This window comes from Ovis canadensis, chromosome X (assembly GCF_042477335.2).
Source record: "Ovis canadensis isolate MfBH-ARS-UI-01 breed Bighorn chromosome X, ARS-UI_OviCan_v2, whole genome shotgun sequence".
NCBI lineage: Eukaryota > Metazoa > Chordata > Mammalia > Artiodactyla > Bovidae > Ovis > Ovis canadensis.
In genome coordinates, this window is record NC_091727.1 from 117449682 (window position 1) to 117477508 (window position 27827).

Genomic DNA, 27827 nt, shown 5'->3' on the forward strand with positions numbered 1-27827 from the left:
CTCTTAGATTCTGTTTAGGCCCTTAGGCCTGGTATGCAAAGCATGTGAGCTTTCAGTTCTTATGGCTTCTTACGCTTTGTGTGTCTCTTACCTCCCTTCCTTTCCCTGTTTCTGGCTGAAGGCAAGAGTCTACATATATATGCCAGGTCATTATATGGGCCACAGTTAGCTTCTCCCCAAAAACCAGAGCCAATGGTTCACTGTCTCAAAGGAAAACTTTGCAAAAATTCCAATTGCAAAACACAGTCACATGGAAATATATTCCACCCCAGGTTTCCTCAAATAAAGAGCTTTCCCACCCCCACAGAAATCCTGCACCAAAATTCTGTTTGTCAGCAGTGTCCCAGGCACACATTGTAGGCATTGCTGACTTATTTTCTCGTTGTTTAGTTGCTCAGTCCTGTCCGACTCTTTTGCAACCCCATGGACTGAGCCCTCCAGGCTCCACTGTCCATGGAATTTTCCAGGCAAAAATGCTGGAGTGGGTTGCCATTTCCTTTACCAGTGATTCTTCCCCACACAGGGATCAAACTCACGTCTCCTGCATTGCAGGCGGATTCTTTACCACTGAGCCACCAGGGAAACCCAACTTATTTCCTACTAAGCCCCAAATGAGCTTCCTGCCCACATCCTTCGGAAGGTTGGCTTTAGGACTGCAGAGAACCACATTCTGGTCAAACCATCTACACATGGGATTATTTGCCTCCAAACTGGTCACCTGATTTTCCCCCAACCCTTGCTGCCTCTTTGCTTCTCTATGCCTCTAGATTCATTTGGATTCTTTTTGTCCCTCGCTGCAGTCTGTAACATCTCCTCCCTCCTCTGATAAGTTCTGAATGTTAGATCGACATATCCTGAACTGTATTTCCCAAGATCATTAAGAAAGATATTTAAGCTAATGTTAATACATGTGGCAGTTTCTAAGAAACCCCCTCTGGAGCCTTAGAACATTCTTATTAATGGGACCGCTGGGGCTATAGAATTGAATGGCTCAAACTAGATGTTTTTTTTTTTTTCTGCCACTGCTGCCAAAGCAACATGATAACAGTCCTCAAACGAAATGAAACAGAACCCAAGATTTCAGCTTTCTGTGTCACTGATCCCTTATGAATCACTCTGTGGCATCCATGTTTTCTTTTATGGAAGATGCTGTCACCATTACTGAGCTCTATCTTTTGCCTGACTCGGGGAGAATGCTTTCCAGAAGATGAAGGGGAATATTCAACTTGATCGTGAGCTTTCTCAGAGCTCTGTCATAGTCATGAGTCACACTGGCCCAGAGCCAGGAGCCTGATCACTGGGAAGCATTAACTGCCCTTCTCCCTCCAACATTCATGATGCCTTTGAATAGGGGGAAGGAGCCACATTTGTGGTCTGGAGAAAACAAGACACTTCAGCCCATTAGGGAAGAGATTGGTGTTTTACAGCCTTAGAAGGCAAGAGGAAGAAGGAACTTTAGAGACCTCCTCATCTACCTCCTTCATTTCAGAGATGGGGGAAAGTTGACAAAAGGGAAAGGACTTGCCCAAGGTCACATAGCTAGAGGTAAGGAGGATCAATCTTTTAGCATGGATGTCAGAACCAACATACTCTATTTTACTATTGTGACAGAGTCAAGACTGAGTATAAGTCAAGAATCAAGGAAGTTATGGGGATGATATTGCAGAAGCTAGCTCAGAATGTGGAAAGGTGATGGTGTGAAAATATTAATGTTTGACAATAACATCTCCAATCTTGTCCTCAGTTCAGTTCAGTCACTCAGTCGTGTCTGACTCTTTGCGACCCCATGAATAGCAGCACGCCAGGCCTCCCTATTCATCACCAACTCCTAGTCCCTGATTTACACTAGGTACGGAAAGCTTCATGAAAATTAGCTACTGTCACTTTCCTGGGGAGCTTTTTTCTGATCTGCAGCTGGATCTCTCACATGGACCTATCCCTCCAGGAAATAGATTGATCTGGTAGAATCTAGTGAGCTCTTTTCTAGTAGAGAAAAGGGTAGATTTAAGGACTGGGTCAGTTTTCTCAGGAAACTTGCTCATCCCATAACGAGGATAATGATAACGGTCTAGACCTCCAGGGCTAAGCTTCAAGGGAGCTGGGTATGAAAAGTTTCTGTGGTCCTGCAGCTGGAGCCCTGCAAGGTGGCTGGCCCTGAGCAATGGGGAAGAGAGCTCTGAAGCCCCTGAGACATGGCAGCCTTTGATCTCAGTTCCCCTAGATCCCCTTCTTTTAGGCCTGGCCTTTTGTGAATCCTGTCACCCTAACACATCACCACGGTGGGCATCTGGACTCCCATGAAAGACTCTTCACTTTAGTTACCTCAAGTCTGACTTGGGGTCCTTTTGTTCTTAACCATGATGCCCACTGCCTAGCAGAATGAGACCAATTTGGATCCATCTTCCCCTCTACACTAAATTTGCTGGATGGAAACCACACACCCATCTAATCACAAAACCCAGGCTCTCTTATCTGGTGGGAATGACTGATTACAAAAAGACATTTTCATATACCTGGGGATCAGCATCTTTCTCTGGCATTGGACCAAAATGATTGAGTATCCGGTTCTTCAAAGATGATTTGAGGGAATGGAACCATGATGACGCTTGCTCATAGACACAGCTATGTAATCCCATGAGCTCAGCACAATCCTCTCCTTGAACCTGAAAGTACCAAAGTGGAATGAAGCGTTCTGTACCTTCTCCATCACACCTAGAACCCTTTATGACACGTGGCTCTTTGAGCATCCCTCCTGCCACCCTCTGGGAAGGCTCACCCTTCTGGTTGTGGGCTGTGTGATGTGTGAAAGGCTCTTCAGCTGGATGATGGACTGTGTGGAAATACTGCTGAGAGTGGTGGATTGGAGAAAGGTTCAACTGGGTAAATGAGCTGAAACAGCCAGACATATAGAAAACTAGCGATGCAAACTGGCCTGAGTGGATGTGTGCTGTTCACCTAGGTTGTGCTAGTTCACAACTCTCTCCTTTTCATTTTTGACATCTGCTTTCCCATTGCTCCCTGGGAAGAGGGACAGGAATGTGTCTGTGTCTCAGCGTGTAACTCTATCTTCCAAGGCAAATACATTTATTCATTGAGCAAATGTTTATTACTCTTGTACTAAGAAGTGAATATAAATATCAATGATTACAGGATAATTTACCCATTAATTCAGAAAACCCAGGATTAACTGGACATGTCCTCTTTCTCACTTATGGAATGATGGATTATTGGGAAGGGCTCTTGGCCACGCTGCACGTTTAAAAATAGAAATGTGCATGTGAATCTACAATTATCTCAAAAGAAAAGTTGTAAAAGATAAATAAATAAATAAATAAATAAATAATATATATGTAGATCCAGCTCCAGATCTTGGTATCTCTGGCAGAGACCCAATTCCAGTGCTGAATGGGCTGCAGGGTTGATCTGGCTCGGCACCTCTCATGCACAGATACAACTCAGCAACTAAGCAGGGGAAGGCTGGACAATGGGCTGTGCACTGCTGTTCCACAATCGAACTGCAACCCGGAGGCATTCAATGTGGCTGCAGCAGATGGGGAAGAAATCCCCAGGCTCCCATCAGTGCTGAGAAATCCTCCCGCAATCATCTTCATCTGCCAAGCTACATGGCGAGCCTGGCTTCAGAATTCTTGGCACTGGCCACCCTCACCTTTTGGTCTTCAATGTATTCGATGTCAGCTGTGTTGTAACCATCCCGCTGGCCCTGATGGAGGACCTTGAAGCGCCTCTTGCCTATGCTGTCGACCACTGAGCGGCCATCAGCAAAGAACTGAACATTTCTGATCTCTAGGATGCAGCCATATTCCGCAAACCTGTTTAGAGGGAATGGAGTTAAGAAAGGAAATTCTTGATAAGCTGTTTCCCGCTATCCCTGCTCCATCTCTATACCCCATGTTGTATCTTGAGGGACTTCTGCCTTCTTGTCTGTCCCAGGATCTATGGCTGTAATAACACCACAGGCAATGCTTGTGTGAAAACTGATCTTAATGTGTAACTGTTACCGTTTATTGTACTGTACTCAGTACTTTATCGGAGAAGGCACTGGCAACCCACTCCAGTACTCTTGCCTGGGACATCCCATGGACGGAGGAGCCTGGTAGGCTACAGTCCATGGGGTTGCTAAGAGTCAGACACAACTGAGTGACTTCACTTTCACTTTTCACTTTCATGCATTGGAGAAGGAAATGGCAACCCACTCCAGTGTTCTTGCCTAGAGAATCCCTGGGACAGGGGAGCCTGGTGGGCTGCTGTCTATGGGGTCGCACAGAGTCGGACACAACTGACGCGACTTAGCAGCAGCAGCAGCAGTACTTTATGTGCATTATTAACTCCCCAATCCTTCCAACAAACCAGAGAAGTAGGTACTATTATTGTACCCACCCTACAGATAAGGAAACTGAGTCACAGAAAGGTTGAGTTATTTGCCTGAAGTCAAACTTCCTCCAAGGCTGGAGCCAGAATATGAGCCCAGTCAGTTTAATTCCAGGGCTCACACTCTTATAAAACAAGTTTTAGAATATGTATCAGCTATTTAATAAAAGGTTGATCCTTAGGTGCCTTTAAACTGGCAGCCTCTCACACGATAAAACTAGGGGCCGGAGGGACCCTGATCCTTACAAACGCACCTGGAAGGGCCCCGAAGTAAAACCACAAATCCTTTCCACCCAACCTCCCTTGACGCACCTGACTCCTCGCTTACCCTTTGACAGGATCTCCAAGGCACATGCCAAACTGTCGTGTGCCTGTCTCAATGCATCTACGGATCATCAGACGGTAGCAAGGCTCAAAGATGTGCAGGGGACAAGGAACCGTGGGATAGGCCATGGTGCACACGAAAATAGGCACGTTCTTATTTAAGCTGTCAGGAAGAGCAAATGACATGGATCTCACAGCATGGGAGCAGAACAGAGAAAGGCTGGTCGAATTTCACCGTGTGGATCCCCCACAGGAAGACAAGGAGGCATAAAGTGTGGACAGCTGATAAAAAATAGTAAAATGCATCTGATGCTGTAGGCTGAGTCCCATTACCTGATGCACAGGTTAGCCTAACGGCTATGATTAAAATGGATATTCTATACATTCTAATTTGGGTAATGAAGTTCTCTAGTACCTTAACATTGTCGATGACAGTTATAGCTCATATTTTTTTCTTTTATACTCTCCACTCCAAACAATCTCTCCAGGTGTCTTGCTGGCAGTATGGGGAAGGGCACTGGTGGTAAAAGTGGACCCAGCTCTCCAGAGGGATGGTGGGAAAATCTCTGCAAGATCCCTGTGAGCATCTCCCATTTGCAAAGCTCCCAGAGGATGTGCATGGCAGGTCCAGCTGGAAGGAGGGAGCAGTAGAGAGGCAAGAGTAATACAGCCCATTGATGCTCAAATGCTCCTGTGCATTGGAGTCACTGGAGGCCCTTAAACACAGACAGCCTGGCCACTGCACCTCGCCTCCCAGAGACACTGGTGCAGTGGCTCTGAAATCAAGACCTACGAGTCTGCCTCTCAATGTGTGCCCATGAAGATTCAGACACACAGCCTGATGGGGAACCACCAACCAGGCCAGCTCCTCCCGATCACAGTTCTCTTGTTTGTCTAGTAAATCCAACACAGGGACATCTGAACCTAAATCTGCCAACAAATATTAGATTGTCTGCCCAAATCTCAAAAGGATTAAATTTGATTCCCCTAAAGGAATACCCCCAGTAAATTCCAGTGTTTATTAATAAGACATTAAATGATACGTGAGAAGAGGGTTCAGAAAGATTCAAGGTGAACGTAATATCAGAAAGAAAGATAAAGACTCCTGCAGGAGATCTAACATGTCAATGAGAAAAGAAGGACTGCACTTCTGGCTTCCCAGGAAAACATGTTAGTCAAGGGGAGAGGTGCAGACAAACTGGTTTCAGTTTAACAATGTTTTCTGTGGGGTGGGCATAAAACCAGAACAGCCTCCTCGGGAACTTCACCCTCAGAACACTGTAAGAATTCTGCTGGGAATGGGGAGATGAGTGGGCAGCAGTACGAGAGGCAGAAATTAGTGGCTTCCCACTGCTTTTTCTGCTACCTGAGGCAGAGAGTTTGGAGCCCTACTTCCATCTCACCCCTACTCGCTACCTCTCACAACACCTGTGATGGAAGAGGAATCATAATAACCAGAAGCATTCTTTTTTTTTTCAGAAGCATTCTTACCATTACTTTTATTGTGCTTACTCTGCACCAGCTCATTTGATCTTCATAATGAGTCCTTGAGGTAGGAACTACTGTTATCCCCAAGTTACAGATGAGGAAACTGAGGCCCAAAGACATTAAGTGACTTGCCTAAGGTCATGAAGTCTACTCACTTTGTGGCAAAACTGTGTCACAAGCCCAGGTCTGACTGACATCAAAGTTCTTAACCTCATAGAACCTCCTTATGTATCTGAAGACTGTCTTCAGAATACAGCTGACCCTTGAACAACTTGGGAGTTACAGGGACTGACCCTCTGCACAGCTGAAAGTCAGCATGTAACTTAGAGCCAGCCCTCTTTATCCATGCTTCCCTGGTGGCTCAGCTGGTAAAGAATCTGCCCACAATGCAGGAGACCTGGGTTCAGTCCTTGGGTTGGGAAGATGCCCTGGAGAAGGGAACGGCTACCCACTCCAGTATTCTGGCCTGGAGAATTCCACGGACTGTAGAGTCCATGGGGTCGGAAAGAGTTGGACACAACTGAGTGACTTTCACTTTCATTGATCTTTATCCATGGTTCAGCATCCATGGATCTGACCAACCACACATTGGATCATGCAGTACTACAGTATTTACTACTGAAAATAATCCACATATAAGTAGAACTGCATGATTCAAATCCATGTTGTTTAAGGGTCAACTATACTTCATTCAGTTCCCCTGATAACTTATTCCAATCGAATCCTGCCCATGACACCCAGCTACTAGTGCCAATAACCTGGTCAGTGGTTTGACTTAAGTTTCTTCAGTGGTGAGCTGGTAAATGAACAATCAGCTTTCTAGGGTGGGGAGGGGAAGTCCTTGTTACTGCATTTGCCAATTTTTCATGCTGTCAACACTCTCACTGTGGCCAATTTCAAGCTATAAGCATGGTATTAAAGCTGATGGTATTAAATGGGGAAGATATGTGCACTTTCAGTTCTATGAGCTGGTGTGAATGAAACTGAAAACAGCAGTGTGCATACTTAGAAAGTTCTTCCATTTCCTCTTCATAAAGCCTCCTTCGTTCCTTGAGTTCTTCTGGAAGGAATTTAGCTATTAGCTCTTCCATTATGACGTTTTTGCTGTACTTTCTTGATGCCAAGCACTACATGGGGAACAAGGCAGTTAGATATTATGCAGTCATCAGAGAAATACAAAGCACTTCTGATGTAATCAGTAGAACAGTTCAGTGACCAACATACTGGAGTTACGTGGATCGACACATTGGCAGCTCATATGGTCATAATGTATATAATCTCTGGAGGTTAGAGTTTACCTTAAAAAAAACACATGCAATGAATTACTTGTATAATTAGAAAAAATATTTTAACAAGGAAAAACACCTGCATTGAAGTTTTTAAAATGCCATAGCTTTCCTAAAACACTGAAATTGATTATGATCATGTTTCTTGTCAATTAAGGGAGACAATCTTTTCCTTTCCTTTTTTCTGATTATTGTGTTTATAAGCTCCCAGAATGTTCTCCACCTGAGATATGCTGAAAGTCCACTGTCAAACGGTTCAGGGAACGAGAAAGCAATTTTAAAATCATTCATCCTTTCCTGCCCTGCCACACTCTCAGTGCTTGGCTTCTGGATACTTTGAGTCTATATATTATAACTATTTTTCTCCTCTAACTTAAGTATTTTTAAAATAAACTAAATACTGGTGATTTCATTTGTCTATTTATTTTTTAAATTATAACATCTAGATATCACTGAATTTACATTATAAACCCTGATTTCAGAACCTAACTCAGGCTCAACTGTCACTATTACTCGCATCCCAAACAGCCCTAGTCTATGCATATCCAAGGAGCTGTAAGGAGTGGGTGTTAACGGCGTGAACCAGACAATGGGGATGACAACATCTGCAGAGAATTGCTGGTTATGGAAACTACCCACACAGACCCAGCAGGGGGAGCTCCTGAGTATAACACGGCAGGCTTCAGACATTTTTTCCTTTGCCAACGTATGTCTGTTCCGCAGTGAACATGATCAGAATAAGATATGTCTCTCTCTGGAAAATGGTGCGAGTGTGACCCCAGGTGAATACCCAGAGACAGGTGGAAATAACTTCTAGCCCCTAAGTCCAGGACCCCACAGCCTCTGCTTCCAGGATGCCTTCTTAGCCACTGCTATTGCCTGGCTGCAGGAAAATCAGAGGCTTGCCCAGTCTTTGGGAGAAAGCAATGGCCCAGAAGGTAGCCTATTCAAGAAGGAGGTGACACCTCTGCTGATGCTAAAACAAAAACCCAGGAAAGGCACATATTAAAATGTCAACAGTATATTTTCCTTCTTTCTGCTGTTCTGAATGTTGTAATGTTCCCACAACGCGAATGCATTATTTAAGTATAACGGCCATGGGCTCCTCACCTACAATCAGGACAGCAATCCCACCTCTTTACCCAGGCCAGACATGACACTGACCCTCCCCCCAGGCCAACACACACCCTCAGGGCTATCCTGGGTGATTATCTCACTTCCTTCCCTTAGTTTAAATGGTGGGGTGCTGGGAAAGCTCAACATGTGACTTCTGTGGATCTACATTCACCAAGAGAGAGTCTTGCATCATCTCCAGCCTCTCCTCAGGGATGACAGGGGTCAAGGAACATGAATACTAATTGTAAATGTGGCAGACAAGTCCCTGGCAGGGGGAGAGGGGCTGACAAGATGGATTCCCGGATCTTCTTGTGCTATAGAAAATTACAGCAAACCCACTTGAAAAGCAAAGGTGGGTGTTTGTGTGATTCATTTGAGAGGACCTGGAACCCCCAGAGATTTTCAAGCAGACAAATACCTGCTAATAATAACGGAGGCAGCTGAGGAGAGGGACAAGGACCACAGTGAAGGGCTGTGAGGTTTTCCTGGGAACCTGGGAGTGATCTCTTCAAACTATGGAATAAACATTGATGATAAAGGAACACTGGAGCTCATAGATGAATGAGCCAAGACCAGTGAATCAGAGGCCATGATGGGATTAGAACCAAGATCCGTGTTTTTCATCAATTTGATCCATGTTTATCACCATTTTGATTCATGTTTATCATCATTTTGATACTTTTGTTTCCAACACAGATTGATCTCACTGCTAGCAGTTCATAAAAAGCGAGCTGTTGCCTCATTTCCCTGGAGGACTTTGTGGAGAGAGGAGGGGTGGCTCGAAGACAGGAGAAATTGATGGTCTGAAGGGATGTTTTGCTCTAGCACAGTGCAGTGGCTTGGGATCCAATAGGATACTGTCTTCATACCCAATTCCAAATAAGCTAACCCGATCAAGAAAGAAACAACGTTTTACCTGGGAAAGACCGTCTTTGCACAGTGGACACTTCGCATTGTGATCTAGACATCTTTCAAGGCATTTTAAGCAAAAGGTGTGCCCACAGGGTGTTGTGACTGGTTCGTAGAATAATCTGAAATTTAGGAATCAAAATGGAAGAAAATTGCAATCAGACCAAACATAAAAGACAAAGCTATTGAATGTTAAGGTTTTTACAGTATTATTTGAGAAAGTCTATGCGTGGGAGTAAGAGGAGGGTTCTTTTTCCTTTTTAAAAAACAATCCCTTACACTTTGGAAAACCATTTGCTTTTTATTTCTGAGCTGGATTTAAAAGCATCAACTAATGCATTCATTAAAATTTAGGACATATCTAGATCATTTTATAACATCAGTTCTAGTCAGTCTCTTCCAGAGCATCCAGATTTTTTCCCTGTCAGGTCCCAGAAAAATGAAGATGAATGCCCAGAGTGTCTGATTAGATTCCATTCTAAAATACTTAGCCAACCTGTTCACCTGAATATACGTAAACACATAGATAAAGAGACACAGAGATAAATACACACACTCCCATATTTAAGCACTTTATATAATATTAAATGGAAAAAGACGAGGTTTATTTGCTAACCTTGATTCCATTTTTCATCTAAACAATGTTTACAGTCTGAAGGATCTCTAAATTGCACCTGTAACAAACATACTGCCTTTTACATGGATGGATCGTTTGCCCAGGGGCAGTAGAGTAAGATTATTACTGTGCTTATTAATAGACAGACAAACACATACATAGATACATGTGTATACATACACATTCTCTAATTAGATCCTATTTTCATTGCTTTGCAGGAACTGGCTATTTTTTTCAAAGCAATCTGAGCCTCTTTTAAAAAGCTGTTCTGTATATTCAGAGATTCATGGATTTATTTTGCTTAATGAAAGTCTCACCTGCAGTAGGACCACTGGATGGAGGCAGCTGAAGATGATGCTTCAGAAGTGGAGCTCGCACTCTCCAAGAGGACAGAAAGAAGGGAAAGACGCCAGAACAGCCTATTTTGACCTCACTAGAGTGTTCAGTTGAGAGGAAGAGGCTGCAAGCTGCACAGCCCCCTCGTGTGGCCAGGAGGTGCACCAGCAGCCTGAGCCACACAGCCAGGCAAGCAAAAGAATCAAAACATCAGAGCTGAAAAGTACTTGAGAAAACATCGAGCCCACTGGCCAGAATGAAACAGATCCAGAGTGAATGAAGTCGCTGATCTAAGAGTACACAGCCAACTGCTGGCAGATGAAAGTCTTTCCAACTTCCCCTTCCAGCCGTATGCCCTTTCTATAAGAACAATGATTCTCAACCATTGCTGTATTCGAGAATCACGTGGATTGTTTTTTCTTTAAGTACCTTTTTAGATATATTATTGACATGCAATAAATTGCACATACTTAAAGTGTACAATTTGATAAGTGTTGACACATGTACACACCTATGAAACCATCTCCAAGATCAAGATAATCCACATACTTGTCACCCCCAAATGTCTCCTTTGTGTCCCTGGGCAAACCCTCCCTCTTGCTCCTCCCTAGACCACCCTCCCCCATCACCTGGGGAACTTTCAAAAACTATAGAGGCTGGACCTCACCTACAGAGATTCAGATCAGTTGGTCCAGGGTAAGAGCCACGCATCAGGATTTTTAAAGCTCCTGGGTGGTTTTAATGTGCAGCCAGAGTTGGGAGTCACTGAATTACACAATCCTACTAAACTCTGCATGGACAAATCTCCATTGGTCTCTAAACCTAATTATGAGAATCCCCTGTGGAACTTTAAAAACACAGACATGGAAAAGTCTCACTTGATAAAGTTTGCAATTCAGATTTGTTATTTTTAACAAGCCAAGTAAGGTCTGGACCTGGGAAGAAGTTTTTCATATATTTACTGTTTTCTACTTTTTAAATAGTATCAATGTGTTTAAAAAGTAGTTAATGTGTCTAACTGAGTTAATAAATTTTCTTTACTAAATTGGCCAAAAAGTAAAATTAATTTTCAAAAAAAAAACCTCTTTAATGGAGGTCCTAACCAGTGTACTAAGGCAAGGGATAAAAAAGTCTGAAGACTGAAAAGGAAAAAAACAAAGCTGCTGTTATTCATAAATGGTATGATGATGAACTTAGAAAATCTAAAAGAATCTTGGAATGATTATTAGAATTAATAGGAATTGAGGTATTTAGCAAGAATGCTAGACAAATACACACACACACACAACTGTAGTTCTACATACCAGCAAGAAGCGTGAGAGAATACATTTTTTTAAAGATGACATTAACAATTGCTTTCGAAAGTCAAGTGCCCATGAATGAAGTCAGACAAAGACAAATATAATGGTATCGCTTAAATGTGGAATCTAAAAAAAAAAGTAGAAATGAACTTATTCAAAAAACAGAAATAGAGTCACAGACATAGAAAACAAAATTATGGTTACCAGGGGGTAAGGTGGGGAGAGAGATTCGGGTTGACATATACATACTACTATATATAAAATTGATAACTAATAAGGACTTACTGGGGGCTTCCCAGGTGGCACTAGTGGTAAAGAACCCATTTGCCAATGCAGAAGATGCAGGAGACACGAGTTCTGTCCCTGGGTCAGGAAGATTCCCTGGAGGAGTGGCAACCCACTCCAGTATTCTTGCCTGGAGAATCCCATGGACAGAGGAGCCTGGCAGGCTACAGTCCACAGGGTCACAAAGAGTTGGACCACGACTGAAGTGACTTAGCACACAGCGTTCAAGGACCTACTGTATAGCAGAGGGAACTCTACCTAATACTCTAGAACGGCCTATATGGGAAAAGAATTTTTAGAAGAGTGGATATATGTATACATATAACTGATCCACTTTGCTGTTGAAATTAACGTGACATTGTAAATCAATTATGCTCCAATAAAAATCTTTTTAAAAAGACAATAAAAAAATGAAAAAGAAAATCAAGTGCCCAGGAATAAATCTAACAAAAGCTTATGAGACCTCTATTATAAGAAACTGCAAACATTTCATTGAAAGTAAAAGAAGACCTAACTAAGTCCCAATGAAAGACCCCATTGGGTTATTTCACTTGTTTGTTTGTTTTGTGGAGCTTGGCAAGTTGATTTCTAAACTTCATAAGGCAAGGCAAAGTGCCAAGAAGAGCCAAGACACTTTTGAAGAGCAGCAACGTGGGAGAACTTGCTCCACCAGACATGAGAATTTATTATAAAACAGTACTGATTGAAAAGCAGAAAGACTAGCACAGGAACAAACAGATCCGCAGAATAGAATACAAAACCCAGAAATAGATTCAGACCCAGATTCTTGATTTTTTAAAATGTGGCACTTCAAAACAGAAGATTTTCCACACATAAATAGAATTCTCAATACGTGCTATTTGGGATAGTTGGCTATCCATAGGGGGCAAAGAAGTTGGACTGATTCTCATACCATACGCAAAAAGCAACACCATGTGGGCTGTAAAAAAGAATGTGAAAGACAAAGAGTAAAGCTCTTAGAATACAAGATAGAATATCTGTATGACCTCAAGGGGGAAAAAAGATTGCCTAAACAACACACACACACATACACACACACAAATGCTAACTGTAAATGAAAAGATTGATCATTGTTACCATATTCAATTTAAGAACTTGTTAGTGTATTGAAAGATGCCATTAAGAGAGCTTTCATGTTGAAAAATGTCTTTATTTAATAAGCCTCACAGAATGGCTTTCTTCCTTAAACTATGTGCATGTACAACTCTGATAAAAATTTAAAAACCAAATTAAAAATTAAAGGCCAAACAGGAAAAAAAAAAAAAAAAGAAAGGTGCCACTAAGAGCGCAAAAAGGCAAGTCACAGAGTGGGAGAAGATATTTCCAACACAGGTGACTAATGAAGGATTTGCATTTAGGACATACGTAGAGCTCCTACAAGTCAGTAAGAAAAAGAGAGAGAACCCAACTGAAAACGGGGAGAGTTATATATACACTTCCTTGGTGGCTCAGACAGTAAAGAATGTGGCAATGGCTGCAATGCAGGAGACCCAGGTTCGATCCCTGGTTGGGAAGATTCCCTGGAGAAGGGAATGGCTACCCACTCCAGTATTCTTGCCTGGAGAATTCCATGGACAGTGGAGCCCACCAGGCTGCAGTCCATGGGTTCACAAAGAGTCAGACATAACTGAGCAACTAACACACACATATATACACTAGTAGACATTAAAACTGTTCAGAGTAACATTGTCCGTAATAGCCCTAAACTAGATACAACCCGAATATCCATCTAGAATATAACTGATTTTGTTAGATTCATACAATGGGACACTATACACTAGTTAAAATGAACAAATTTCACCAACATGCAATAACATGGATAAATCTTCATCCCGAGGAAAAGAAGTTACAACAAAAGAATCCATTCTGGATAATTCAACTTATATTAAGTATTTATAAACAGGAAAAAATGAAATTGCACTGTTTAGAGATAAACACAAGAGTGGTAAGACTTTTTTTTTAAAAAAAAGAAGAGACAAAAGTCAAGATAGTGATTTTAGGGGCAGTGGGGGGTGGTGATTTAGAAGTGACATATGGGCAGCTTCCAGGGTCCTGGTAATTAACGTTTTCTTTCTTGGGCTGAAAGGGATTGCTTGAGTAGCCTCTTTACAGTATTTTATGAGAATCCATTCCTATTTTTATGTACTTTCCCAGTGTATCTATTTCACAATTTAAGGTATTTCTCAAGATTGTGACTTGCAGGCTGACTTTGTGAACCACTGCTGTGATCTAACTACTAGAAGCAGCCAAGACAGACGATCTCATTTCCTCAGTAATTTGAAACCTGTGAATCTGAATGCCTTTTATACATTATTTGATGACACTAATGATGAAGACTGATTGATGAACCTGTATCTGTGAAACTATTTTTCCTGAGAATTTCAAAATTGGGCCTTTTGTTCACTGAAGAATGTAATCCACATACAAATAATAATGATATAGCTAGCCAATTAATTGCAATAACTACTGACATTTAATGAGCAGATGAATGTAGCAGACACAAAAGGATACAGCAACTCTTAGCAAGAGCTATGATTAAAATGCCCCTGATCTGAGTGGTCACAAACAAGAATGCTGCCACAGATGCTGCATAATTATTGCTCTGAAATAATTCAAGGTTCAGATGCTTCGAATATATCATCTTTCAATACTCAACCCACTTCTATTCAGGCTGACTGAGTAAAGAGACTGGGAACAGATGGAATGCATTTCTCTTGCTATCAGGAATGTGTGCATTGCTGTTTTTCATATAAATTAGCTTTATATAGTCATACGCAGTAGTTAATTGGATTAGCTCTGTTTTACTATGTTTAAATAACTTGCCCAAGGCCACATAGCTAGCTAGTAAATAGCAGCACTCGGGATGTGAAGTCACACGTGATTCTCAAGCCCATCTTCCTTCTCCACTAGATGACACAGAGATGACTGTGTGTGAATCTAGATCTTGGAACAAACACCATCCGTGTACGTGTAGATACACACTCACACACAAACACACCCTTTTCTCCTTCTCTCTCTATCTCTCTCCCTTCCCTTCCCCACCACCAGAGAGAGTGAGAGAGAAACTCTGTATATAGAGGATAGAGTTAGAAATATATACTCAAATTCCTCTCCCTTTTATTTATCACTTTAGGAATGATTTCAGAAAACACTTCAGGGAGGGATTTATAAATCAGTGTAGGGCCAGATTTTCTCACAAGAAAGCATTTTACATTGTCAGGGTGATGGAGTAAACAATAGTAATAATAAATGCTTTCAGTTAGATGTCAGCCCGGATAAAATGTTTGGCTTGTCTGGAAATAGCTATCTTTTCCCACCAGTTACATCCTTGTATTGTGCTCTTGTGTGGCTATCAAATGAGAGCAAAGGGGGAACAAGGAGGAGGGAGGGGGTGGGGAGAGAGAGAGAGAGAGAGCAGTGAACCGACTCCGTAACACCCAGCTACTTGAGCAGCTCAAACTAGGTTAAATATAAAGCTTTTCATTTCAGCGGACAAAGGGGCCACTGGGCCATTAGGTAACTGGTTCAAATATCCAACATTCCTGCTCCACAGCAGGCCCAGAGGTGACCCCAAGGCAAGGGTATCCAGAGCAGGTGAATCTGAAGGGAGGATTGGCAGTCATTAAAGATGGAGGGGGAGAGTTCTGAGGTGTTGGAATCAGAGAGCAACTTCCCCCAGGAGACCTTGTCCTGTCCAGCAAGGGGGACTCGGACACTGGGAAATTTCTCTTTAGCTCACCCTCCAATGATTGTTCCATTCACTCTTTCCACCATTTTCCCCTGAGGAATTTATAAGCAGCTCCTGATTTTCTCTCTAGACTCAGAACAGATCAATTCCTACTCTAACTCGTCTTCAACCAAAACAGCACCATGGCACTGGATTTTATTCTTGAAACCTGCACAGGAGGTACACATGTGCAGTTTCATGACCCGGCAGATTGCTTGAAAATCTCTCTCACCATGAACCCTCTCCACCAAAGACACAGGACAGTCATGACAGAACCTAAGAATACTTCTAATCATGATTAGAAAAATAAAAACACTACAGGAAACAGGAACTTTTTCAAGACTGCAATAATTCAAACTAAAGCATGTATCTGAAATGGCCTCTGTCAACATGTGATTTCTGACTTGGAGACAAGCCCTGCTGGAAGGGGAACCACATGTTTCTGAACTAGGGCTCCAGTTTTAAGAGCCTTGAGATTAGAAATGTTCTCTAGACTTGGCAGGTTTCTTTTCGCCATCAAGCAGCTCCTGAGTGTCCCCCATGTAACTCAGCAGCCCATACAATAGTTGCTCCAGGCAAAGATGGGTTTTTGCTTTGAACTCTCATTTAGAACAGAGGGGAAGGATAAGGGAAATAATGGCTTTTCAACTCAGAGCGAGCAAACTCGAAGGGGGTCTTATCCTCTTGGTGTTTATTTCTTGGACCAAATTTCTAACCCTTCTCTGAAGCCCCCTGTTGAGATCAGGGACAAACAAGATGAAAGGGAGAAAGCAGACGAAAGGGAACAAAAGAACTTCAACCTCAGAATTCTTAGCCCTCAGGGAAAACACAAACAGGATGAGTCTGCCTGTTTGATTTTGCATCCCCGGGATGTCGGGAGGCGTGTCCAGGAGGATAAGCTGAATCAAGTCTATCAAAGTCTGACATCTGAAAGACCCTGGCTCTCATCGCTGGCTGAGCACCATAATGGCATTACCTGTGGGGGCCCACACCTCAGCTTGGAAAGCAGAGCTTGTCTGTCTCACCTTGGCTCTGGCTTGACCCACCTGCTACATCGTTGTGATGGGGAGGGGGCACAAGGGACCGGGTTATACAGCTGGTCCCACCCTCACCCACTTCACCTAGAACTCTGACAATATATGCAGGGCTTGCTTCAAGTGCTGCTACGTTCCTTATCAAATCTTGTCTGAGCTTACAAGCAAATCTGACAATTCTCTTTTTTTGAGAGAGAGAGAGAAAGAAAAAGTACATGTTCAGGTAACAGCTGCCTTACTCATTTTTATTCAGAGGACAAGAAAAGTCACTTTAAGCAGTGACAAATGCCTGGGATTGACATGGAAGGCATATGTGCTTGTAAAGGGCAAGGAGACATCTGAGGGGCCTCCATTGGCTGCATCCATCTGTGTGATGGACCAAAAGATTTTTCTTGACCTCTCTTGTCTTGGTTCAGTCATCTTAACAACTTTTGTGCAAATATCTCAGCCTCCTTTTAAAGCTCTTTTGCCAAGGGGAAGGCACATTTGAGAATCTACTGAAAGCTGTGGACCTTGTCCTGGAAAACTCTCTCTCTCTCTCTCTTACACAGACACATACTTTAACATATAACATCAGGGAATCCATAGATCTACTAGAATCCATACACAGAACCCCCTCAGGGGTCAATGGACCTAAAGCTAAAGAACCTAGGTCTAGGAAAAAAAGTTAACATTCATTGAATACTTACTATATGTCAGGCACTATTCTAAGTGTCTCAAATAGATTTTCTCAATTAATCATAACACCACCATAGAATAGGTACCACTGGTCTCTGTTTTACTGATGAGAAAACAGTGGTGTAGAAATTCACTTGCTCCAGGTCAAACAGCCAGTAAGTGGCACAGCCTGGGTGGAAACCCAGGCCATCTGTTTTTGGAGACCTCTTAGCCACAAAGCCAGGGTTGTGAAATGAAACAAGTGAAAGTCATTTGTTTTTGCAGACCACTACTGCAGCAGTTTCCTATTTGTATATGTTGTGGGGTGGGGGTAGGGGGAGGCATGTATCTCCAGAGATCTGAGAAAGTACAGACAATGTAGCAGTGGGTGGAGGAGAGACTCTTAGCCAAGTCGTACATGCCCACTACTGACTACTGCGCAGGCAGGTACAGACAAAAAGTGAGTCCAGCCCCCTCTTTGGCTTCCAGAGAATAGGCCTGTGAGGCTGACACTGGCACTCACGCTTTGAGATCTTGATCTAGCAGCCAGTAGAAGTTAGTTCCAGGGTCCCAAACTTAGAGGCCAGGAAAGTGATGCAAATGTGAGAGGAAGGCAGTGGCCGAGGGCGGGGGGCCGTGACCAACTAGAGTGAGTGTCCTATCTCTAAACATTCACCTTAACAACAACCCCCCAAATCCCATGAGGGCTGAACAAAAGACATCCAGCCTGTGGACCGTCAGTTTGACCTCTGAGTAGACAGTTTCCTTCCTGCTCTCTAGGTATTCCCAAGGCAGGAGTGCGGGGCATGTGATCCGTAAACAAGGGACACGAGCTCGCCCGTGTGACAGTCAACGTGACTTCCATTTTGTTAGAACCATGTTTTTCTGTGCTAACCAACCAAGCCATAGGTCACTAGCAGAGAGGTGCAGACACCAGAGGGGAAGACCTCTCAGGCAGTAAGCGACAGGACACCTCACATACCTCATACAGAGGGAGCATTCAAGGTCAGAGGCGTCAAAAGATGCCAGTGGGACACTGAGCGCAGGCTTGGCCCGGGGGTCAGTGGAAGGATCTGTGATGTAGAGAGCAGAAGTCAGAGGGGAACCAACCTTGGTGTCACAAGACAGCACTTCTAAGGCCAAAGAACCCAATTATTTTTTCTCAGTCAGCTACTCTCATCACCTCCCCAAGAATTGATTTAGTGGCCAAGTGAGACACTGAGAATGGGGTACCCTGATACAGACACGTGGAGGCTTCCGGCAGCCCCAAAGAAAGAAACGCCTAGGTCAGGGATTGTCTGGGAGCCCTGGGGGGGCTTAATTCAAATGGAACAGGCACCTCACTCTTGACAAACAGCTGCAACGACTCCACGGACTGAGCCAGGCCTATAGCTGACACTGAATCTTGGCACTGGCAGCCACTCTTGGAAAGATATCAAGCTGCAGCTGCTGCTTCTCAGATGCCTACCTACAGGGACACGACTGGGAACGAGCAGGATGAGGCCTGATGGAGCTGCCCGGGTCCGACTTCCCCGGAATGGGGAAGGGGGTGCAGAGAGGCTGGCCTGGAAGGAAGTGACACCATCAAGGGCGTGAGATGTCATTACTTGACACTGTGCTGGCCCATAAGCCCTGGCTTTCCCTTAGAATTCATATGGGGCACCAGCAGGATGCTAGGAACTGCTGGCTCTCACAGAAACCCACAGCCACCCTAGAAGTGGCAGAGCAGAGGAGCCGTCGTGTGGAGGGGAGAAGCCTCCACACACTGCTGAGCCCGGGCTCCCCTCCAAGCCCCCAACTCCCTGGGTAGAGTCTGCACCTGGCTTAGATGCTTTCTTAGGCCTCTCTGGATCTTGGGGTTCAATTTGGCAGTGCTTCCTTTTCTTCTCCTGGCATTTGCCAGTCTTACTGGAGGCAGCTTGGGAAGAGGCAGCGACCCCCTTCTCCTCCTCCGCTCCAGCCGAGTCTTCCGTATGGTCCTGTGGCCCATCCCCTGTCACTGTGGCCAGGTCCATCAGGCTGCCCCCCTGGCCCCTGGCTGCTGCCCCCTCCTGACTGGAACAATGTGGGCGCTCGGGCGTTTCCTGGAGGAAGAGAGAGCCAAACATCAGAATCTACTGGGGCCCAACATCATCCTCTGATAATTGTCTCCAGAAGGGACGAGGAGAAAACACTGCCCAGTCCTGACCATCTAGAGGACAGGTAGCTTAACTGGGCGGTAGTCATAAGGCACAGAAGGCCCAGCTGGGGCAGAGTAAGGCATGCAGGGAGACAGTCCTTGGGCAGCAGTGAAGGCAAGATGCCAAGTGCAGCGCCGGTCTCCACTCCTCTCCAGTCAGACCCCAGTCACCACCTGAGGGACACCAAGGCATGCAGTGAAGTGAGGGTAGATCCTGCCACTCGGCCCTTCCTCTCACCCTCACTGCCATTCCCAGCCATCCTCCAGTCCCACACCCAGCTTCCAAAGAACTTTCGGGAAGGTTCTGGTGCAGGTGTGCTCACAGGCCTGCTGAGTGCCCTCACGCTCCAGAGCTATGTTATACTGGTCAAAGGAACTAGGAACAAATGAATCCTTTCACTAGATTTTGGGCAAAAAGTCTGAAAAAGAGACAAGATCATCTGGCAAAATGATCAATAACGTCTCTAGCCTTTTCAAGAATTTTTGTCCAGGAGAGAGATCTAGAAAAAGAAATCCAATGACAAAGTGTTTATGCAGGTTTACCTGGAGAACCCCTCTCTACCCTACATTCAACGTGCATGGGTCAAAATGCTCAGGTTGTTGTGTTCCCTCCAACTCCAACCAAAAAAACAAAACAAAACAAAACACCTGATAGATGAAAAATGGGGAGCACACAGCTAGGAGAAAATGATGAGGTGAGGAGGAAAAGGCTTTTCTGAGTCTCTAACCCAGGGAGTTCAGGGTTTTATCAGCACTATGGCACTGTCGCATCCTCAGCTTTCCACGAGCCCTCAGCAGAGTCTACACAGTACAGTGCTTTGCAAGGCAAAGTTTGGGTAGAAACCCAGTCCCTACTCCTCAGCTTCCTCATACAAGAAAGCCAGGGGTGCTTTTTTTTCTTCATTTCTGATTGGGCTGCAATTAGAAGTCACTCCAGGCACTTGGGTCCAGTATTATGGTTCTCAATCCTATAATAATGATCTCAAAGAAGTACTGAAATGCAGGTGGTGCTAGCGGTAAAGAACTTGCCTGCCAATGCAGGAGACATAAGAGATGCGGGTTCGATCCCTGGGTCTGGAAGATCCCCAGGAGGAGGGCCTGGCAACCCACTCCAGTATTCTTGCCCAGAGAATCCCATGGACAGAGGAGACTGGCTGGCTAGAGTCCATAGGGTTGCAAAGAGTTGGATACGACTGAAGTGACTTAGCACGTAGTACTGCTTTGATTTCAGGATATACTCTAAGTTCTGCCCATCACCACCACCCCCCAGCCTTTTTGAGTCAGGAACACCTGCATTTTGTTCATTCTCCAGAGCAGGGAAAGAAGTCAGGGAAATATAAGATTTTCACCTGTCAAGAGATCCCAGAAGCCATGGAGACCCTAGGGCTCACACATAGAGGAGGACACGGGCATGGATAGCAAGCAGGCAGATGCTTCGAGTGGCCTAGATCTTCAGAACTCACCTCTGTCCACACATCTGTGCTTTGGAGCCCCAGCTTCTGCCCACTTGCCCTCTGCTTGGAAAGTTGGGGTCTTGAGACCATGGTTTTCAAAAACTCAAATCCCATAAAGTTAACACTTCCTAAGTTGCTTCCCTCTCCCTGGCTCCACACATGTGCTGGAAGTCTACTTATGTGTAAGACAGGTGCAGGAATATGAAATGACCTCCACTTGGCGATCAAATGGAGATGTCTTTGCACAAGGAACTCAGCTGGTACTCAAAGACCAGCAGCTTGAACAAACAAAAAGCAGGAAAGGAGGGGCTGTCAGGCCCTCTTCCCAGGCTCTGCCCCTAAGCTCACCCCAACTGAATGGCTCCTGGGGAAGTGGGCCTTTCTAGCTCTGTCACCTCTCTCAACTGGACCTGATCAAGAATTGAAAATTGAACATAATAAATCATCAACCTGGGCCCCTGCCTGAAATCTAGTTTTATCTTTAAATAGCCTTTCAGCAAAGAAGACAGCCACTAGCAACTCCATTTCTTCTTTCTTGGGAACCAAACAAAGTAGGAGGGTGAGGGCTCACTCTCCATGTTTGCCCACAAAACAGCCAAACGAAGCGTCAGGAGCGAGCTGGGTGAGTGGAGTTTTACCTGTGACAACTTTGGTAGATTATGGCTGGTGCCTTCAGTAGCCAATGACTCTACGTGTTCCTTTAATCTAGGGTGAGGTGCCAACAGCTTCAGTATATCGGGAGAATGTTCCTGAGAGGCCCCCGGGAATGATGGTGTAAAGAAACTAAGGAGAAGCTGGGACATAAAACAGAAGACTTCACTACTTAAGTTTCTACAGGTGCTCGGGTGAAGGGCAGGGGTGGGAGGGCAGGAAGGGACAAAGGGTACAGCTTGTGGGGCCAAACCCCAGGGAGGAAGACTTGGACCAAAGACCCCAACACAGCGGGGCAGGGATCCTCCTTCAGCTCATCAGAATCACCTGGGAAGCTTATGAGAATTCCAGGTTCCAAGTTCCCATGCCTGGCTCCCCTGGGTCTGAAGTGTGGCCAGGAATCTGAATTTGGAAAAGGCACTACAGATCTGCCTTTGTCTCCCAGTTACCACCACTCCGCTGCTACCCTTCCGCAGAAAGATGTGCAGGGGGATTTCAAAACCTGTCTAGGAGGAAAGAGGCAGAGGAGAAGGCAGGAGACCAACATCAGCTGGGGGACCTGGAGTCGTGTCTGAGACGCCCCTCTGGGTAGAAGGCAACAAATGTCACCAAGGTTCCTCTGTATGTTGCCCCTCCCCGTCTGCCTGTTTTGCCTCTGCTCCCTGACCACCAGCCCTGGATCATGAATCCCTTCAGCAGTGATGTGTTAGTAAAAGCAGAGCCGAGTCTTCCTCCCTCTTCTCCCAGCCTTTCTTCCTACTTTCTAGCCTTCACTTTCCAGAGAATGTCAAGTCACTTCAATGATTGGGGTGGAGGTGGGGGACGGCAGGCTGGTTCTAGTCTATGGTTGGCTTCCTCTGCAACTGAGTAAGCTGGGGATGAGGGTGGGGCAGATACGAGATCCAAAAGGGAGTCAAAGATACGTGATCTGGTAGAGGCTGCCCCATCAACCCGCCCGCATCCTTGCTTCAGTTCTCTCCTGTGAAAGTGCCAATTATCTGTATACATAGGTATTTTTGTATGTAACACATAACCCAGGAAGGCAGGTCACTTGCTTCTAAAACATATTCACATGTTTTCTGCTGAGACCAACTAAAGGGAGCCCCACCCCTTCCTCTAGGTAACAGGGTATTAACTGATCAGGGGAATCTGACCAAAACTGGGATCAAACTCTCTCCAGTTTGATTTCTTTCCTTACTGGGCCCCAGCAGTTCCTTCACGATGCTTCTTCTGATGTCAGCACTTTCCACGTGGCCAAGCCCTGCTCATCCTTCAAGGCTCAGCTTCAGGGCTCCCTTCTCTTCCTCCAGTCTCCTTGATCTCTCCCATCCTTCCGTGTTCTCAACTGCACCAGAAGATAGTGCCTTACCCTCCCCAGTCTGGTGTTAGCCTCAAACTGCATCGCCAATGTAAGTCTTGCTCTCTACAGATGCTCAGTTTCTGGTGGGCACATGACTGATGTCCAATAAATACTCATCACACTGAATGGAACTGAGTTAAGACACCAGCCATCCTAGGGCCCAGAGAGAGGCCTAGGGTTCAGGCCCAAAGCCTCCAGATGACAGATGTCTCTGTTTCCTTCCAGTTCTAAGTTGGTACAGGAATGAGACGGGAGGTTCTCACACTGACCAGGGCTGTAAATGCCAACTTTCAGAGACTCCTTCTTTGCTGGAGCCAAACTTGGCTTTCAGGGGCCTCTGAGTGACCCACTGGGAACCACCTCTGAAGGGCTCCCCCTGGAATTCTCCCCCAGAGAGACGTAGCAAGCCATAGGGCACCCCCAGGTACAAGGATACGAGCGCAGAGTGTGGTGGGAGGGGAAGAGAGGCAGAGAGGGAAGCTTAGAGGAAACTAGGCAAAGGAACAGCAGCACTGAGCTTCCTCCTCCGCAACCTAAGACCTCACTGAAGGCCTTCCCAGTGGCTTTGGAAAACAAAAGTTGGGGTCAACTCTCAGTGAAAATGAGCACTCCACATACGAATGGAAGTCAATTTCACTTCAGCATCAGCCTTGGAAAGGCCCAGGTGGGTCAAGAAGTCCAAAAAGAATCTGAGGTAAAGACAAACATTGAAAAGAAACCCAGGCCTGTAAGTGACAAAGGCAGCTAAGTCATGCCAAGTGAACCTAGACCATCTCTGTCACATCTTTATCCCTGGAAAGGGGAACAATCCAGCAAACAAGCACAGAGGGTCCTCAGCGTTCTTAACTAAGTGCCATGTCCTCACCTCACTCCATCGAAATTCGCCTCTAAATTCTCACCCTAGCTTCAGAACTCTGGAACACTCATCACAGGCAAATGTTCGATTGTATTATCTGGCATTTATATTATATTATAGAACCAGTGCAAGAGTATAAGGTCCTGGAGGCCTGAGACTGTGGCTTATGCCTCTTTGGGTCTCCAGAGCTTAGCACAGTTCTTGCCCCATCCCATTAAGGCAGCTGTGGAAATGACACTGCATGCATGCTTACACGCTAAGTCGTTTCAGTCGTGTCCAACTCTTCTTGATCCCATGGGCTGTAACCTGTCAGGCTCCTCTGTCCATAGTATTCCCCCAGCAAGAATACTGGAGTGGGTTGTCATTTTCTCCTCCAGGGGATCTTCCCAACCCAGGGATTGAACCTGCATCTCCTGCATTGGCAGGCGGATTCTTTACCACTCAGCCACCTGGGAAATGATACTAGGTGGTCTATAAAGTGGGTGGGAAATGGGATCAACCCAAATGATGACACCAAGAGCCTCTCAGGCCAACTGGGAAATGGACAAATGAGAGTAAAGAAATCACTCTCTCCCGGCTCCACACCTGCCTCTGTTGGCCTTTGCACACTCTGTTCTTCTAACCACCTTTGTGCATACGTCCCAGAGCTGGATAACCCCACTGCTCCTCTCCCCCAGTCTCAGCAGTGGGTGCTGAGACTCCTGACTCAGCCTCCCGGGCCAGTAGGATAGTGGAGCAGCTCACAAGGCAGACTCTGGAAGCAGGGGGAGCTGGGTTTGGTTGCTCTTCCACCGATCATTAGGTTCATGACCTCAGGAAAGGCACCAAACCTCAGCTTCCTCATCTGTTTCATCTGTAACATAGGGATAAATGATAGTACCTACTCTCATAGGGACATTGTGGGGATTTAATTATAGCTTCCCCATAAAGTCCACAGAACAGTGCTCAGTGCACAAGAAATGCTCAGTAAATGTTTGCCATTATTACTATTATTACTCACACTGTGGACTACAGTTAAGATTTGGGGAAGGATCCACAGCTTGGAGCAATTCTCTGCCACCAGCCACCAGCTGGTTAGCTCCTACTAACCAGCCCAAAGTAACTTCCCAGAACCTCCAGTGCTCAGCTGCCCCTAGTTCAATGATTTTGCTGAAGATTCCTTTCTGGAGCCTTCAGAAACCAGTCCTGTCTCTTGCTCCCTTTCTTCATCCACTGCTCTGCCAAAGCACCCTGGGACAGAGGCACCTGGGGAGCAGTGGTGAACAGGGGCTGGGGCACAAACATCGCAGAGGTTCCCGCTGACTGTCAGCATCCCATTTCCAGGCCAACGAGCCAGACACTGAGAGAGCACACTGCAGAACAATAGGCAACAAAGTCTACGAATTGAGGATGCTTGAGCATTCACTAATGTGCCCAGTATCTCATGCAGTTAAAAAAAAAAAAAAAAAAACAACCACATCCTCCAGCGACTCAAGAATCGGGATGACTGGATTATACTGTCATGGTCCCCAACTTATATCACATATGTGTTTCATTTCTAGCAAAGAAGCTGAAGGTTGGAGTTCTGCATATGGCAAGGCAGATGGGACCCAACACCCTTTGTGAGGAGCTGGCCACCCTGTGTGGCTGGTGAAGCTGTGACTCAGCCCAAGGAAAGTTCTAAAACTGCCTCATACCCGGGATCTCTGGCCAACAGCCAGTCTCCTCTGTGGGCCTCCATCTCCATGTTAACTTATTTGGTTTTTTTTTTTGTTTGTTTGTTTGTATTCTGAGTCAAAGAGGCAAACACATTCCTCACAGGCTCCTACAGAAATGTAGGAACTGCTCAATCTGATTGTACATGCCAAAAGGATGGTGTTTCTGGGTCATCAACTGGCATCTGTGTCTTGCTCCTGTCCCCTCAACCTAGGAAACCATCCACTCTGGACCCCCAACCCTAGGGAAGGCAGTTCCCTCATTCCCTGCCCTGGAGAGGACAGAAGGCTGGAAGCCCATTGGGCAGCTGGACCTGACGTCATCTCAACTCACCCTTTGGGCTTCAGCTCTTGCTCTTTTGTTCCTTCCATCGAGGGACACACAATATAGAAACTCTCTTAGTGCTTCCTCCACCTTGCCAAGGGTGGCTAAGGCTTGCGCTTTTCTGAAGTGTGCCTGGAAGAAAACATGAGCATTCAGTCCCATTCTTCTCCACCTCTTGACATTGCTATCATTCATAACATCAGCTAAATTACTTCCTGGGTGTTTACCGTCATGTGAGGGCTTTAAAAGGACTATCTTATCCACAGCCTTATTGTGTAAGCCAGGGCTGTCCAACCCCTAGGCCACTGTACCAGTACCAGTCTGTGGCCTGTTAGGACCTGGGCCACACATTAGGAGGTGAGCAGCAGGTGAGCAAGCAGAGCTTCATCCATATTTACAGACGCTCCTCATCACTCGCATTTCTGCCTGAGCTCCTTCTCCTGGCAGCATAATAAATGTAATGCACTTGAATGATTCCCAAACCATTTCCCCCCACACCCCCCAACATCTGTAGAAAATTTGTCTTCCATGAAACCAGTCCCTGGTGCCAAATAGGTTGGGGACTGCTGGTGTGGGCAATTGTTCTGAAGCCCATTTTCAGGAAAATAAAACTGAGACCCAGAGAAGTGACTTGCCTGAAGTAACCTGGCTGGAAAATTGTGGAATCAGATTGACAGCCTGGGAATGACTGATATAGAAGACCAGATTCACAACCGCTGTGCCATACTACCACCACCCCCCACCCCCTGCCCCACCATTGTATTGGAGGAGGCATCAGATGTAGTAAGAACTCCCATCTGAGGTCACACTAACCAGCTTTCAGGACCTGCCTGGATGGGCCTTCCTGTTAACCAGTCTGTCAAGCAGAGACCTAGTCCATGTTGCTGGCTGAGTGACCACCCACACTCAGTGATCACTTATTAGAAGAGGCCCAAGTGAGCCAAGGCATGTGACCTCTTTAAGACCTTGAAGGCAGCTAGTGGCAAATCTGGAACTAGCACTGGGAGCTTCCCCACCAAGCCCTTCCGAACGCTAACCAGGGGCTGCACAAACGCTTTGGCTCCAATGGATTCAGCTCATTTCTGCTCCCTCACCACATCTTGAAATCGTATAAGAAGTTTTAGGGTTTCTGAGGGTCCAAATCAAACTGCCCTGGGGGAGAAACCTTAAGGGGTAGGAGAGGAGCATCCTGGGGAAGATGGAGGAGAAAGAAGAGAAGTGAGAAGAGGGTTGTCTTCTCTCTGTGCCTGGCAGCTTGGCTTAGAGGCTGCCCCTCAGTGGCCTGCTCCCCAGGCCTTTGTCTACACGCTGACCCCAAGTCTAACTTAGGGAAGGCAACAATCCAGGTTGTGGCGGCTGGGCACTCTAATACATGGACCTCCCCTTCGGACATGCCTCTGGGGGCCCTGGTGCCTCCTGGCTTGGGCCTGGCTTACAGGAGCCAGCCAGAATCTGCCTTCTTGAGCAGTGGCCCCTGCTCCAAGCCTCTTGGGGGCCTCTCCCTGAATTGTGCCCTCCCTCTCCTTCCGGAGCTGGATGCTCCCAGCAGTGCTTGCCAGGGGCCCTCTGGAGAAAGGCCTGCCTGACATTTCAAGGTGGCTAGAGGGTGTTAAGTGCGGGGAGACTGGCAGTTTGGGGGATCTGACCAATCATACCAAGTAGCAACCCATATACTCCACCTGCTCAGGGCAGCCAGCTCAGTTGTCATACTTTCAGGAGAGTTCCAGCCCTGGCTGGGTGGCTGGAATAGGGATGTAAGAAGTGAACACCTCTCATAGGAGCATTTCATACAGAAATGGTGGGAAATCCATAAACTGGG

The 27827-nt window shown here is 45.6% G+C and overlaps 1 protein-coding gene across 4 annotated transcripts in view; it reads right to left on the minus strand.

The window, feature by feature from the left end:
* LONRF3 (LON peptidase N-terminal domain and ring finger 3) overlaps positions 1-27827 on the minus strand; it is a 63894-nt gene that overhangs the window by 30179 nt on the left and 5888 nt on the right. For 3 of the 4 annotated variants that reach the window (XM_070292110.1, XM_070292111.1, XM_070292109.1), the window contains exons 3-10: positions 26018-26140; positions 19309-19573; positions 18472-18562; positions 9520-9634; positions 7207-7328; positions 4718-4876; positions 3668-3830; positions 2514-2663 (exon numbers count right to left, since the gene is read on the minus strand). In XM_070292110.1, the coding sequence (XP_070148211.1) occupies positions 2514-2663; positions 3668-3830; positions 4718-4876; positions 7207-7328; positions 9520-9634; positions 18472-18562; positions 19309-19573; positions 26018-26140 (1188 nt within the window). Of the gene's footprint in view, positions 1-2513; positions 2664-3667; positions 3831-4717; positions 4877-7206; positions 7329-9519; positions 9635-18471; positions 18563-19308; positions 19574-21760; positions 21917-26017; positions 26141-27827 lie in introns of all 4 variants that reach the window. The other variant, XM_070292112.1, reaches the window with a different exon arrangement.